The following is a 15,961-nucleotide window of genomic DNA, read 5'->3' on the forward strand; positions in this document are numbered from 1 at the left end:
CTCAGATTCTGCTTCCACAAACCCTTTCATTCATATCCACACAAGCATCTTTACTTGCAAATCCATTTCTTTTTATTGCTATCCTTTCACCTGAAAGAGCTTTCATCTATTCCCCATCTGTCTCAGAAAGCTTTCGCCATACCTACTCAGCTGAAAAACTTATTTTTTCCCCACATATCACTCTTACATGGATTTACATCCATATTCTGTCTTTACTGGATTCCAAATATGTTGTATACTAGAGAAGTAAAAGTATTTGAAAAGTGTTGCAAATGCTAGTTGTCCATATACATAATATCACAACATTATGTGGAGCGATAACCAGATGGAGTTATGTAACACAGACTTCTCCAGAGGGTTAAGGAAAACTCTAGAAAAATACTACATCACTGTAGGCTTTTTTACACTCATTCTCCAGGACTCCCAAACAAAACAGAACATTTTTTTTTCTCCACTGAAAAGTATTTTTACATTATCAACCTAAAGTTATTCTACATGAGAAAAATCTCCCATGCCTCTCAGCCTCAGAGTTTACAGTAATAGCAGTCAGCTACCTGACATGGTGGTTTTTATCACCTTTAGGAGAGCAAAGCATTTGACGTACACTGAAATAATTTAACTCACCAATAAAAGGAATTGAAGCCAAAGAGTCACCAGGTGGGCTGGAACTTGATGCTTTCCTTTCCTCTATTCTTTTTATGTGGACTTCTCTCCGAGCATCATTAGGTAACCAACAGGTAGTGTCTGAGGCTGCCTCTTGATCATTTACAGCAAGAATGTAGGACTGATGCCTCAAAGGCTGGGGAGTTTGGTGGCCAGAAGGTGATTTGTCCCGCATGACCACTGCGTCTTTGTCATTTCCCTGAACATCCATTTGCAGACTTTCAGACTCATGAACATCTTCCCTTTCAAAACCATGAATCTTTTGTCTGATGGAACCATCTACATTGTCAGAGGTAGTTGAACACTCACTTGTTGGCTGAACAAGTTTGGCAGAAGCTGGAGCCAGACAGGAAGGTTGGATGGTTTTACCAGTTTCTGTTTTGTGATCTGGGGCACCTTCGGCTCGGATCCTTGACTGTTGGTTTAACAGACTGCTTTGATGCAAGTGATTTACTGTTCTTTGGTCTTTGCTGGCAATAGCATCCAGGCCCTGGTTAAGGGGAATTGATGGTTTTGCTGCATAGGGAGCTGAGTTCTTCAGAGAGCTATTTTTAGAATTTCTGGCTGGTGTGAGAGACAACCTCTCTTGTGAAACACCTGCAGATTTTGAAACTCCCCCAGGAGTTTGCAAATCACGAGAAGGCTGTAACATTTTAATATCTGGTGAAACTTTCTGAAAGTGAGAACCAGGCAGAGAAGCTCTACTACCTGTTCTCCTGCTGTCTGAAACATAAGCACTCGGAGCAATAGGAAAATTTTGGCCTCGAAGGGACATATGAAATGCATGTTGTCTAGATCTGTCATAAATACCTCGCCGATCGTCTTGTTCGGTAAACCCTGTCCATTTGTAAGTCTTTCTCCTATCTCCATTTGCATCTGCAATCATATTCTCAGAATGAAAATTTTCTAGCACTTCACCCTGTTTGCTGAGATAATCCCACGACCGAGCCCTGTGATTTCTAGCATTGACTGAAGGCGAAGTTAAAGTATCTTGTGAAGCACTTCGTGGCCATTCTTTCAACACAGGATCTTCAAGCCTTTCCTGGGATACACTTCTCTGACGGATCTGGACAGACTGTGGAACCCTGTCGTGAGAGGTGCTCCTGCGCCGTACCTGAGAAGCAGTGCGATTTGGCACCACCTGATTATACTCAGTTGTGTTCTGAGAAGCTGCCCTTAAGCTATCTAACCTTTCCTGTATTGTTCTGGAGCCATACATGTGCATGCGCCTATTATCAATGTACTCCTTGTAAGTTTTGTAGGTCTTCCAGTCTATATGCTGGTGGGAGGTTGGAGAACTGTAGTGATTAGTAGAGACTGAGGGTGAGTCTGTGGCTTGAGTAGAAGGTCTAGTGCTTGGGATGCCTTCTGGACATACTACATAATTTGAAGCTTTACTTACTGTTCCAGTTGTATCAACTGGTCTTGTTATTGGAGTCTGGGGAAGTACAATGGCAGTGGACACTAAAGATGGTGGTGATGTGGTCCGTGCTTTTAGACTGGTTTGATCTTTCAAGCCATATCTTACTTCCTCTGTCCTGTGAGATGGACCAGCATGGTTATTTCTGCAAGATGGCAAATCTACAGCCTTCTCAGAAGGCACAATAACAGTCCTTACAGTTTCATTGCAAACACACACGGCTGTATTTGATTTTGCAATGTCTGTTGGTGATGGAGGCACTTGTATTTCCATTCTGTAGGCCCTCTCTGGCTGTGTCAATGCCCGGACTGGTCTACTGACTTGCTTTTTCCCCAGCGAGAAGTCAGAAGGTAGCTTGTCTCCAGCTTGTGCCTTAACAGAGGCTGTGGATGTCAGGCGTGGATAACATATTGGTGGTGGTTCAGGTATGTTGTGGGCATTACCACTGTAGGCTTCGTTGCCTTTCAGGTAGGCATCTTGGGAATATGCCTGTGGAGAGAAGAGTAAGTGAGTATTCAGCAGTGAGGGAGATGGAAAAGTTCACCATCTAGTATTTGCATGAACAAGCTTCAAGGGAGGGGAACACAGGTTCTAAATTCACACTCCCTCTAATCTTAGACAAAATGTTAGTTAAGAAGACAAAAACAGCATTCCATTGCCTTAGTGAGCACAAACACAACAAGCAAAATCATGACATACATTCCCTCCCTCAACAATTAAAAACCTGAACTGATGACCAGTTCCAGGAAATACTGCGAGTAGGGCACTGAGGCAGGTTTTTCAAAATCCATGAGCACACAACACAGTATTTTTCTCTCCCTTAATTTTGCTTTCTAACATGATACTTCACACATTCTTCTTGTTTAAGCCTCCCATTGCTGGAAACTGGAATTTCACATCAATCAATAGGTTAAAACGCTGCATAATAGATTCAGCTAGCACTAGAAAATTCTTTATTCACTTAGGGTGTAAAACAACTGTTCACTTAATGCAGTACATATGAAAAGTACAGACATGTAAATATACATACACATACTCCTCTAAGATGTCTTCTACATAAAAGCCACTGTTCCTAAACATATAATGAATAAATTGAAGCAGTAACATATTGTTGTGAGCCAACACCCTGTAAGTCACCTTATATTTTACAGGAGACAGCAAGTACATGGTACGCAAATTTTACTGCAGAAAACATTAATGATATTCAGCATTTTTAACTTTGAGGTACAAATACTATGAAAATTCATACATAGCCACCACTGCCCATGCACTATGGAAACCCAAACTGAAATCTCTAATTTCCTTAGTGCACTTTGCATCTTCATGCATAAGAACCTGACTCCTAAGAAAGAAATGGTTATACTACACTTAGTATGTTTCCGCAGCATTTCTGAAAAGCAGAATTTGTCAGTGTGAAATTAACAGAACATTCAAAATAATAAATCAATGAGAAGCACACAGCATACTTAGACAATATTCTATTATTGAAAAACTTTAGCATGACTTTGTTCAGTTTGACCATAATGAAATAAAGAGCCAATGCAGAGCCTGCCAATGTAACAGAAGATTAAAATAATTTCTCAGGGCTTTTACACACTTAGGCGTGCTATCATATCACAACATTTCTTGTTCAAATCATAACATGCTCAATTCCAGTATATCAGTGTGCTCTGTCTTAATAGTAGACAGTTATAAAAGCCCAAGTGCAGCCATAAAATTAATACAGAGCAAAGTACAGAGGAGGGCGAGGCATTTACTGCTGCAATGTTATACCGAGCATTAGCAAAGTGCAAAATATTAAAGCACATTGAGAGAAAACAGACCAAATAACACAGGCACAAACCACAAACCAAGAGATCAGCATTATGAAGAAAATTCAGCTCAGACTATCTAGCTCATTTCCAAACTTGCTGTTTCATATTCTTGCTTCTCACAAATCATTAAGAAAAACATGCCTTATAAAACCATCAGAGAAATGGCTACTGTACGTTTCTTACCAGTGCTGTGACATCCTTTGTAAACTGCAGCTGGCAGAAAACAGGAAAACACAGTAAAAACTGCTTACAGATGTAAAGACAGAATTATCTTGTCATATTGATGTTGACTACAGCAAGCTAAAAATACAGCTACACTGATTTCACTGGAAGGTACCAACAGACATGAAGGGCAGTAGAGCATAAAAAATAACTTCAGCCTCCTTGTGAGCATGTCCATCTCAGGCTTATATTTGGTCCTTACATTTATCCTGTACCTTTACAGAAAGCAAAATATGTTTGTGCCATTTTGCCTTGGTGCATCCCTACAGCTGCCTGCAGAGAGCTCTGGCTCTGTGCAATGAGATTTCCCTTCCACTACAGCAATATTACTGTCTCTCATTTCCCTGGGCTGCTACCATCCATCCCTGCTTCCTGGTGACGAAACAACGGCTTTATTATGCATTTAAAACAGCACGCCCCTTCCTCACATATATCCAAACATGACCACGAACTGTCAGCTGACTGCAGCTGCTTTCACGCCATACATCTGAAATTAGAGGAATGATGCTGCAGAAACACTCTCCTCATGTGATTTGTAATTTTTTTCCTTCACTCATAGTAAAAATCAGGACAGGCTTCCCACTGACTCATTTAATGAGGGGAAGGAGCGTAAAAAGGTAAGTATTTCTAAACCTTTAAATAAATGGCTATTTAAGATCTTGATGGACTATAAGAATTAAATAAAATTTGGAAAAGATGCTGAAGACCCAGAAACAGATTGAGCGAGATCCTTCTGGCATGCAGGACAAACAAAAACCATTACATACTGCCCCTTAATTAGAAAATAATTATCAATTTATACAGCTGATAAAACAGCTTATATTCCAACTTCTCTGGGATATGCACACATCACACCAACAGAAAATACACCCCATCTACATTTTTGTAAAGCATTCCCCTGACAAACAATGCTTCATTGACTTTGACAGCACAAAGGCTAAATTCCAAAGCTGATGTGATCTGATTGTAGCTGAAGACAACAGATGAGTATAAAAGTAAGTTCTCAGCTCTTGACAAAATTTATCACAGGTATTAAAATATCACCTTCAGAAGACAGGGTCCAAAATGATATCAGCTAGGTTTTCTCCTCCCAAAAAAAAAGTATGTTTCCATGATTGCAGGTATATCCAGACAGACGGACTGCCAGGTCTGTTAGACAGTTACTGGGAAGTGTGTTTCTCTTTTCAACCTCACTTCACCCAAATCACTGAAACAAAGCGGAACATACTTCCAAGAGAGAGAAAATTTACAGATAGGACTGTGATAGTTCCACAAAGAATATCTGATATCTTTGTTCCATAACTCTGATTAAGGGCCTACAGGAAATAATGCAACATAGAAACAGATGGATCTGTCCTAAATAATGTCACGCTGAAGGATGCATTATCAGCCTTTTTACTACAAAATGTTTTAACTGCTTTAAGCACAAAGTGATGAGATTTTTAGAAAAGGTTTAGAGACTAAGAAATGTGAAATACACCAATATATTTATTACTTCATACATTGCTTTGACATTTAACATATTTTGCAACCACATAAAACACAGTTTGATTATTACTCTCTTTAGTTTCTCTGACAATAAGTCATGTGAAAATGCTACCTTAATCTCTAAGTGATTGCAACAGGATACATTCATAAAAATGTCATTAGGGTATGGCTGAATTTTAAGTGTTTATAAAAAAACAAAAGCCAAATCAACCAAACAAAAAAAGGCTTGCAACTTAGAAAACAAAAATTTTCTTTTAATATCCAGGTTAGTGATGCTCCTGATTCAGACACCAGCCAGCCTATTTCAATTTCTAAAGAACTAGTTACTCAGCAGTTATTCAGAAGTCTCAACATGATCGAAAAATTAGTCTAGATGTTTTATGAGCTCTTTTCCACCTTCTCAAAACAACGGCAGTTTTAAAAGACTACCATACAAATGCAGCAATTTAGAGTGACATTAACCGCTCTGATGGATAACAGCTCTGCAACAATTACTAGAAGAAAATTGCTGCTCTTACAGTAGGAACTCAGCATGTTTCCAGTTATTGGGTACCATTTCTTCCCACCTTGCAATCTGGTTTTGTTTGCACGAAGTTTGCAAACTCCTATGGTAAAGGATTAATTTCTTACTGTGAATTTGTAGAACCATAAAGGGTTTAACTCCTAAGGTAATTCATGCCATATGATAGGCAAAATACATTTTATGCAAATAAAGCATTTTACAAGGTATCTCATTAACCACTTAAAATTCAGCTGAAGGGTTTTGGTCCCATTTTTATCCCCTTGATTTTATGCCATTAGATGCTAGAACAGTAACAGCCAAATGCATGAGGATTCCTCTGGGAAAGAATCATGGTGAAACCCTGTACTTTCAATAGCTCAAACTGACCCCTTAGCCCAAATCCATGAAAACATGCAGCCCTATGTTTCACTGAGGATGGGTGTGCTTCACTACACTTCACTACAGGATGAGTAACAACACTGATTTCAACAGAACTATTCACAAAATTGGTGATAAGCATTTTGATAAATCAGACGCTAATGTGCCCAACTCCTTGCAAGACTGAGCTTGGGGCATTCTTCTTTCCTTCTCCAACTAGTTTGGCTTCAGATTCTTTACTACTTAATTGTTCTCTTCCCTGGAGCTAACTTATTCTCACAGTCATCATGAGTATGGGAACTGCACACCAGAAAAGTTTACAGCTCTCTTAAAAGGAAACACTTTCTAGTTACAGTTTTTTTCTGGCAAGAATGTTAGTAAATACAGCTCAACTGCTTTCATTTTACTCTGAGACACCTAAACACTACAGTCAGATAATGTTATTTGAAAAAAAAACCAAAAAACACACACCCTTTCTTGCTAAAGGCAGTGCAATTTTAGTATTCAAAATTTAATGCCTTAGGCCCAATAAATTTTATTCCCAAATACAAGGTGTGTAACAGACTTTCTTGTAAAGTCTAAACTGTGGTTAGGAGGGTTGATGAAAATGGTATTTTCTAACATATGCAGTGTTCAACAAAGTTTAAGTCTCTTCTTCTAGGTCACTGCGTCTTCACAGCACACGCTGCCTTTCACTGTACTTGCTGCCAGAGCTTTAATATTAACCTCTGTGCACATCAGTAACTGTCAGCACAAAATCTGGAAGCAAAAAAGTGCTCCAAGTCTCTGGACTAAATACAACTACTTAGAAAAACGTATCTATCTTTATTAAAAGACAAATGAAAATAGTTCACAGTTTGCCATGTTGCTGCACTAGATCTGATGCAACTGGATGGTCTCAGGAAGGGGGGAAAAAAAAAAGAGTCTTTAACATTGAAACTGCGGGCAGACCTGCAGTCAGAGACACGAGGTTACTGGGTCATGTAAAACTCTAGGATACATTTCCTCATTTAAGTTATTTTTCTTTTTGTTGTGGGTTTCTTTCCTTCCCTTTTTTTTTTTTTTTTAAATTATAGGTGCACCACTGGCAATTTCAGGCTACTACAAGGCCTTGAGAATCACCAAATTCCTCAAAATCTCTAAACTCAGAAATGATAATGCAGCAAACTCTTCTCTTTGCACAGATCTCCCAATACACTGAAAACTTCCATATCACCTGACTAGAAAGAAGGGAAAACAAAAAAGAAAATCTATGCTTCAATTCACTTTTATTCACTTTCCTGGTCATTCCATCTAGGATTTTTGGTTCCCCTACTGTCTATGACAAGAGAAACATTTCTGTCCAAATGCAGTCAACTTTCAGTTACTGATATGCAGCTTCATTGATCTGTAATTCTAAGGAAAGATTAAGACTTAACTAAACTTACCAAAAACATAATAGTAAACAGCCCCCTTTTATTTCCATATTTACCATTACTCATGGAATGCTCAATAAAATCTTTCTGTAAATGAAACTGCAAAGTTCTTTCCAGAAGGCTAAGGCATGTTTCAACAGATTTGTACATTTATAAAATTTAATGGTGACAACACCTAAGACCAAAAGTAACCTCTTACTGTTTGGGGCAATTCCTCTAAGAAAATGGTTTTTTAGAAATTAAACTGTTGGAGGTAGGCTAAAAGTTAGGTAAGACGAACTTTTGAGTGAGTGGGCAGTGAGAAAAGTGCTAGAAAATGAAAGGTGGAAAAAAAAGGACACCTTACCTATAGTACGTATATACAACATAGTTATATACATCAACAAAATAATATCTACATCTATTTACCTATAATAAGTACTATATATAATGATTAATATGTTACATTACAAACAAAATTCCAAATAAACGGCTCCAATGCAGATCATATTAAAGATACCATTTTTCAAAGAGTGGTATTTTCAAGTGCCTGGTACTTAGAAATTCAGTGACTTGTAGGCTGTATTCTTTTTTATATATATAAGGAACAACCAGCAAGTAAGTAAATTCCAATGTGAACATTCCCAAAAATCCTGCATACTGAGGACAGGCTAACATATATGTGTTAGACACAACAAAGCCTACTGACAAAAGTCATAATAATGCTCACCTGTAAATAGGCTTAGAAAACCCAATTTACTCTATGGAGCACCTTCAGTATTTCAGTATTTTCCACATAGCACAAAAATTTTTGAACAACTGGAAAGTTGTCAAAATTTGAACAGTATTTTAGTATTAAACTTGTTATCCCAAGGCTACAAAACAGCAACAATTTCATTGAATACACTTGAGGAAAATGAACTATTTGTAGTTGACCTAAATGTGTCTTCCCATTTGCATGAAGTCAGTGGCACTAAAACCTACAAGATGCCAAAATTCTGTCAAAAAAGGTTGACAATGCTACAGAATTTGCATATAGATACATCAAATTTGAAACACCAAGGATAGCATGACATAAAAACAATCCTCCTCTTCCTAGTTTAAAAATGGTCACAATACCTAGAAATGTTTCAAAATAAGGTCTTTTGATAAATTTAAGTAAATTAATCACAAATCTGAGGAGGAGCACGAGAAAGCCAACACATACACAGTTGTCAAGAGTTCAAGTTTTTGTCATAGATAGAGATGTTTTAAATATCCTTTTCCCCATCCACAAAGTGACATTTTCAACACCAGTGAACAAACACAACTGACACTGGTTTCACTAATGGCAGGATTTCACATGTAATTCCCTTCCAAGTAAGCACTGTTCACATGCCACAGAGGGCAATGGCCTGTGGATTGGAGCACTTCATTGTTACTATTGATGAATGGATTTGAATCCCTGTTTTCAGGAAATTCAATACACCAAGAGGTTCACAGACATATATGGATATTTCTGAAGACTAAACTCAAGGTTTAAAATTAGTGAACTAAAGATAGAAACAAGTAACAGTGTTTCTAGCCATGGGAATAGACTATGTTAGTAGTCATGAGCACATGGAATAGACTGCCAAGTACTATAAAACTTAGCACAACCAGCATCATTCCTGAATATAATGAAACTATTCCATCCTAGATACACCATTCATGAGCTCATACCACAATATCCAGTAGTGCTTGGAGCTTTTCTGTTTTTGCAGCATACCAGTATTTAGCATGAGTTTACAATGAGTGACACTATCTGAAGACACTTACAGTGAAACATATGACAGATGTCACAGGAAACAACTATGTTATTTAACATTCTGTAATAGGCTTACATAACACAACTTCAGGTTTAAGTTTTTCGTCTCTTAATAAGGGCCATGTACCTTACCATTGACTGTTCACTCGGCACTTACACTGACACCTGAAGATGTTTCATATATCCAATCTTTTTCTAGAACTTCCACAGGCAGGTATTTTTTCTCTTTTCTTTACCCCTCAATCTCCTCAAGGATAATTACCTTATTTTCTTTTTGTTAATATCCTTTCCTTACCCAATGACAATAATCATCTTTTTTTTTTTCCCTCTGACCCCATCTCACCTGTTGGTACAACAAGTTATATCCAACCAATTATTTTTCATCTCTACTTCACCTGAAGGTTGCACTTCGTGTTTCACCAGCAGAGAGATGATGTGCCTAAGACCTTTTCACCCAGACAAATACAAATGTTTAACTTTAAAACTACAAATCCTGCCTTGCCCACATTCTTACACTGTTACGGCTACAAGACTGCATTAGATGCATATGGCATTCAGGAAATTTAAATGTTAGCATTATTCCTGCATTTATACATATTCACAGTCCCAGTTTAAAAAAAAAAAAAAAAAAAAAACAAACCAAAAATACCAACCACCAAAAACACCCCAACAGCTTTTCTCTCCCACTTATTCATGCAACTGAAACTCACACCCTACCCCCAACATTTTCTGTGTTGGATTACTGAAATACTTCTTCATCAAATGTTCTCAAAATATCACTTCTATTCTAATAATCTTGGCTTGTTGTCCTAGCTGGAGAGTTCCTGTACTAGCTTCTACCTCCACTTTAACTCAAAACAAAGTTTTTTGGTTTTTTTTCTTTACCCATTAATTTGATCTGTAATAATGGAAAACAGCTGCTGAAACCCATAGGTTTTTCTTAACTCAAAGTCACCTTACTACTTCTGTGTGCATTAGAAAATACACTTTTCCAGCTACTAACAAGAAAATCTACCCTGCTTGTCATCTTCTCCTTTCCTCTGCTTCCAATTAAAAATAAACTAGAGCATATCAATATATTAGGTGTTTTTCTGATTCTTCCCAATATGCACTTACATATTGCGTATTATTCAAGGCTCTTTTGGACTTAGAGACAATAAATGGGATATGAATTATCTCACTACATATGCAGGACCTCAGTTCAAATCAAGAACAAATAGGCACTAGTGCAACAAAACATTTACAGGAGTCAAAATTAAAAAATTTGGTAATAAACTTTGGCTCATTCATCACATTTCTTAGTCCACTCACAATTAGTGAATTATTAACAAAGGCTTCATGTGCTAATTTTTGAATTCAAATTCTTTAGAACTGGACAACCTAGCTAAAGGAAGCAATCCCATTCATAAATTCTAACATAAGGAAATTAATCCAAATTACAGTAAAAATATAAACAAGATGTATTTTTTACCATGCTAGAAATATCATGTGAAGACACTACTCCCTATATTCGGATTCCCCTGAGATTTCAGGCATGGCAAGAAGGTAGGAAAATATTTAAGGAGTGACAAAGAGATAAACTCTTAATTATTTGCTGATAGCACACTTCAAAGACTTTGTAAGCAACAACAGAACATTTTTGTCTAGTCAATATAGTCTCTGAACAGGAGCTTCATAAACATACCAGTTGAAGGATGTCCTCATCTTTTGGCATAACACTAAGTTCCAATATGCTGTCACTGAAAGAAACAGGAAAAAAAAAATACATCACAGATGAACTTCTGTAGACTTTCAATTCTTGTTATAAAGATAATCCATTTACTTCCATAGATGAAAACTATTCAAAAACTCCAACTCAGCTATTACGACAAATATGCAACTCAACAAAAATAAACACTGATTTCCACTAGAATCTTGGGAAGAGTAGAAGAGAAATCTGACTGAGCCAGTTTATTGAGCCAACACACTGGTTTGGGCAGTTTTATTTCCTTTTATTTTCTCCCTCAAGTCCTAAGGTACACTACTTGTTTGGAGCTTCTCAAACAAAACAATGTGGCAAATCTGTGAATAAAGCTAAAACCTCCCACTTTCTTTAATTCAAAAATAAAGTCTCTTAGCACTCTTTAAAATTGCTGTGGTGATGTCTTAATCACCACACCATGTGAAAAGAGGAGCAATACCAAGGCAAGTACTGACTTACACCTTTCCACTCCAGTCACCTCCTAGTGGAATCAACTTAAACAGTCATTCAGATGACATCTGAAATATGGATGAAAAACACTTGCTATTTGTAAATGCTGCATTCATCAGTCTGAGCTGGTGAAACCAAAAACAGCAGCAGCATAAAGATCCAGGAATCTGAATAGTTCAATCAGTGTGACTCAAACACAAGCAAAATCAGGACATCAAATGAACAGTGTACCAGTTACCCAGCCAATTATTTTACAAACAGTGAAATCCACGGTTGGTTTTCACCAGAAATAAGGTATTTTCACAAGCAAGAGAGAAGCATATGCTTGTAACACTGGACACAGAAGAGATGAATTTATTATCTCATTTGAGATAATGGAATAAGCTGTTCACATTCATTAAATGTGAAGTGGAACAGGTACAGAGAAGGGCTACAAAAGGCTAACATACAGTCTATTATAACGAGGGGTAAGAACCAAAATGAAGATACTACGAACATTATTTGGAAATCTCACGTCAAAATTAAAAAAGGGTATTTCAAAAAACCTGACCAGTATCAGCATTAGAAAAAAAGGCATACAACCTAATTTGGTATGTCTGAAACTGGCTCATCTGTACTGGTCAGTACAACGCATTAGGTGAGGAAAGACAAAACCAGCACAAACACTGGCCCAATTACAGGGCACACCGATCAGCCTACTGAGAAGGACCTCAGATTATTTCTGCAGAAAAGAAACCCATCATCTCAAAACGTAGTGTGTGATTTATTATGCTTTCTTATATGAAAAATGTTTCTAATTTGTGGTTCCTTTTCCATTTTTTAGCGACCACAGACATAAGGCTGATTTCCAAAATAGAAGAGTAAGGTATTTGGTTTCACAATCTTTTTAAACCATTATTCATTTTGGAAAAGAGTGTTCTCCAAGTAGCAGAAAACTTACTTTAGTCTTAAAATTGAAGATCAGCAGTGATTTAAGTTTTTAAATCTACATACATCTAGGAAAAAGTAAGTCTTCAAAAGCCTTGCAAAGATTTTTTTTTTTAAATACTGAATTATAAGAAACAAGGGAGTATTGATTTTATGTGCACTTAAAATAGCATTTCCCATATTGACTGAATGCATAAACAGCTTGAGGAATTTTTAACAAAGCGTTCAGATTTCAGTTCTACACATGCATAGCATGTACATATAAATCATATCAGACAACTGCTTACTTGCAGGATGAAGACTTTGGATGTCAAAAATATGATAGCATTGCTCCTCTTGAAGTACTTCTTATATAAAGAAATAAAATTTGACACAGAACAAACCATACTAATTCAAGTATTTTGCATGTTTCCTCCCCCTCTTCTAAGAAAGTGATTAAATCCATTTACCCAATTTACATTGTTTTAGTAAACATTCAGAAGACTAAAGGGTTCCATTCAGGAACACTGTTTTAAACATAATTCAAATAACTACTTAACAATTCTATTCCTGTTTGCCTGAAGAATCTTTTGGAGACAATTTGGATCTTCCTACTTTATATTTCGTGACATGCTCTGAGGATGTTTTTTAATTCTTGTATCAGAAACAAAAAGTATTAAGGAAGACATCTGGTTTTTTGTACTACATAATGTAAATGCAAATTATGAACTAGAAAGTGCTAGTAAGAACCACCACACAGAAAGTGATAGTCTACACTGGAACTCCAGACACAGTACTCAGAACTCTCGAGATATTTATCATTCTCATTACTTGCATCACGCATTCAGAGTGTTAAATTTAAATGTATTGATTCCAAGTCATCAAACTAAAGCACTAATCATGAAGACTATCTTCTGATGCATTACTTTGTATTAATGAAACAGATTCAGTAGCAGAACTCTGTACATTCCTGAGTAATCTCAACACTTTCAGGAAGAATTTGCAAAGAGAAACAACTGGAATAGACAATCATTCAAATTCCCCAGTTTAAGAAAAAAAGGGGGGGGGGGGGGAAGAGAAGTTGCAAATCAGAATCTGTTTCCTCTTTTATTTAGAACCATAAATAATGTACAGAGTTTATGTTAGCAATCAACATATCTCCAAGTTGATTATGTATGTAAACAGGTAAAAATAAATTTTTAATGGACCAAACCAGCAACTACTGGCAAAGAGTAGGAAACCTAGAGTTAAAAGAGTAATCATGATTAATTTTACAGGACTGTAATTCTAGCAACTCTTTTGAGGTGTGCCTTTCATCTCCCAGAGGAAATAATTAGTGTAAGTTTAGTTTTACTATCTCCAAGCAAAGGAAAATAGAAAACATTCTAGACACAGCTTGAAATTTTTCTGGGAACAGTACAAAGCATGGCTGAATTATATCTCATCCTTAAGTCCCACTGGAAGATACGGATATCATTTCATCTAAGGCAACTAAGTTCTGATGTCTGCAGCATTATATAATGAAGACAAGCAGCTAAAATTGAACAACTTTTTAGAAAAATAATAAGCAGCTATGACAATGGAGCCACAGGAATAATCTAAAAAAAAAATCTGCCAGCCTGCACTGAGTTTTATTGTAAACAGCTGAACAGTGAGTGATGCAGAAGCCCTCTCTTTAGACAGAAAAGATGAAAAAATGTGTTGTAACCTTAAAAACTACTCTGAAGATGAGTAAAATGACAAAAGAATAAGCATTTACACTCATCAATATGTTTGAACGAGTAATTAAAAATTACAAAAGTACAGCAACTAAAATGTCTAGAAAGCCAACACACAACATACTAAGACTATGACGAGAACTGTCTTCATTCATAAAAAAGATTTCAGCTGACAACTCAGCCTTTCAAAGGGCCTTTATGGCCAACTAAAGAAGCCAAGGCATGCTGGATGAAAAATCAGCTAAGACACAAAACAGCAAAAACTGTGTCACTGGGTGTTTTGAATGTGAAGAGTTTAAGTACATTCAACAGTGAATTTGTGCAAGACCAACCCATCATGAATTATTAAATCAAGCAACGAAGGTAAAACCTGTGGTTTAGCAAGTTCCTGAACCAAGATTTACATAAAGTGGGCTGGTATTATCTGACCACTCAATCACTCTACAGTTCCAGTGTTTTCACGGACTTCAAAGAAATCTTTTTTGATATTATCACAGAGGATAATGACATAACAGACCATCAGTCTGACCCAGGTGGCAATGCTACTGCAAGAGCAGCATGCACCATAATGCAATTTTACTTGCCATGAAATGGCAGCATAAGAAGTAAAAAAATTATGTTCAGAACAACTGCTCCGAGTTCAAAAATACTGTTTTCAAGCAAAGAATAAGAGACAGCTGATTCTTCAGTCACATGAGAAGTACTGCCTGTAAGCTACAAGATACACCTGATCTGGAGTCCGAGTTCTCTTCATGGATCAAAATTAATATTTATCTGTTTATCCTAACAGGTTCAGCTGTAGACTTCCTGATGGTTGCATCTGCTGTATGAAATGCTCAAGGATACACATGACTTTTTGTTACAATTGCCTGTGATGTACACATCTGGCTCGAGAAAACAAACTGTTCTCTCCTAACAAACAATAGCATCCCTTCATCCTCCCTGCACTCATGGAAATCAGGGGGGAACAGATGCAGCAGTGTGCTACACCATTCCCGGTTGCACCAGATAATCACTGACAAGGCCTTGTTCAGGTGTCCCCAGTTTTTCCACACTCAGCAGGGGTTCAGTTCTACTGAATGGTTCACTACCTACCCTCACTGAAAATAAATTCCATTCACAGGCACGCCTAGAGTTAAGAATCCCTGATCACAGAGGCCACTCAAAGACATGACTGGTCTCTCTCTTTCTTGGATTAAGAAAGTTAACTGACTGATCTACATGGTTGGGCACGTAATGTCTTGGGTATACACTACCGTACAATAGTGGTGCTTGTAAAAATACAAAATAAAGAAATTATTTACGGCTAGTGTTATGTGCAGTGAAGGAAATAAAAAAGCCCATCTGTCTAGCCCTTGTATAGACAGCATTAATGACACAAGACATGTTTCAGTCTACCTTGCCCATCACATCTCTGAACAGTTTTGTTGTTTATAAAAAACCCCAAAACAACAACAAAAGAAACCCAAAACAAAACCA

General features: G+C 37.1%; 1 protein-coding gene across 4 annotated transcripts in view; it reads right to left on the reverse strand.

The window, feature by feature from the left end:
- Nucleotides 1-15,961, reverse strand: part of ARHGAP21 (Rho GTPase activating protein 21) — a 119,375-nt gene that overhangs the window by 31,147 nt on the left and 72,267 nt on the right. For 3 of the 4 annotated variants that reach the window (XM_042042955.1, XM_042042954.1, XM_042042957.1), the window contains 3 exons: nucleotides 11,352-11,406; nucleotides 4,081-4,110; nucleotides 625-2,572 (listed from right to left, as the gene is read on the reverse strand). In XM_042042955.1, the coding sequence (XP_041898889.1) occupies nucleotides 625-2,572; nucleotides 4,081-4,110; nucleotides 11,352-11,406 (2,033 nt within the window). The remainder of the gene's footprint in view (nucleotides 1-624; nucleotides 2,573-4,080; nucleotides 4,111-11,351; nucleotides 11,407-15,961) is intronic. The other variant, XM_042042956.1, reaches the window with a different exon arrangement.

This window comes from Corvus kubaryi, unplaced genomic scaffold, assembly GCF_017639235.1.
Source record: "Corvus kubaryi isolate FWS band 111438036 unplaced genomic scaffold, C.kubaryi_AGA036_p1.0 37398, whole genome shotgun sequence".
NCBI classification, from domain to species: domain Eukaryota; kingdom Metazoa; phylum Chordata; class Aves; order Passeriformes; family Corvidae; genus Corvus; species Corvus kubaryi.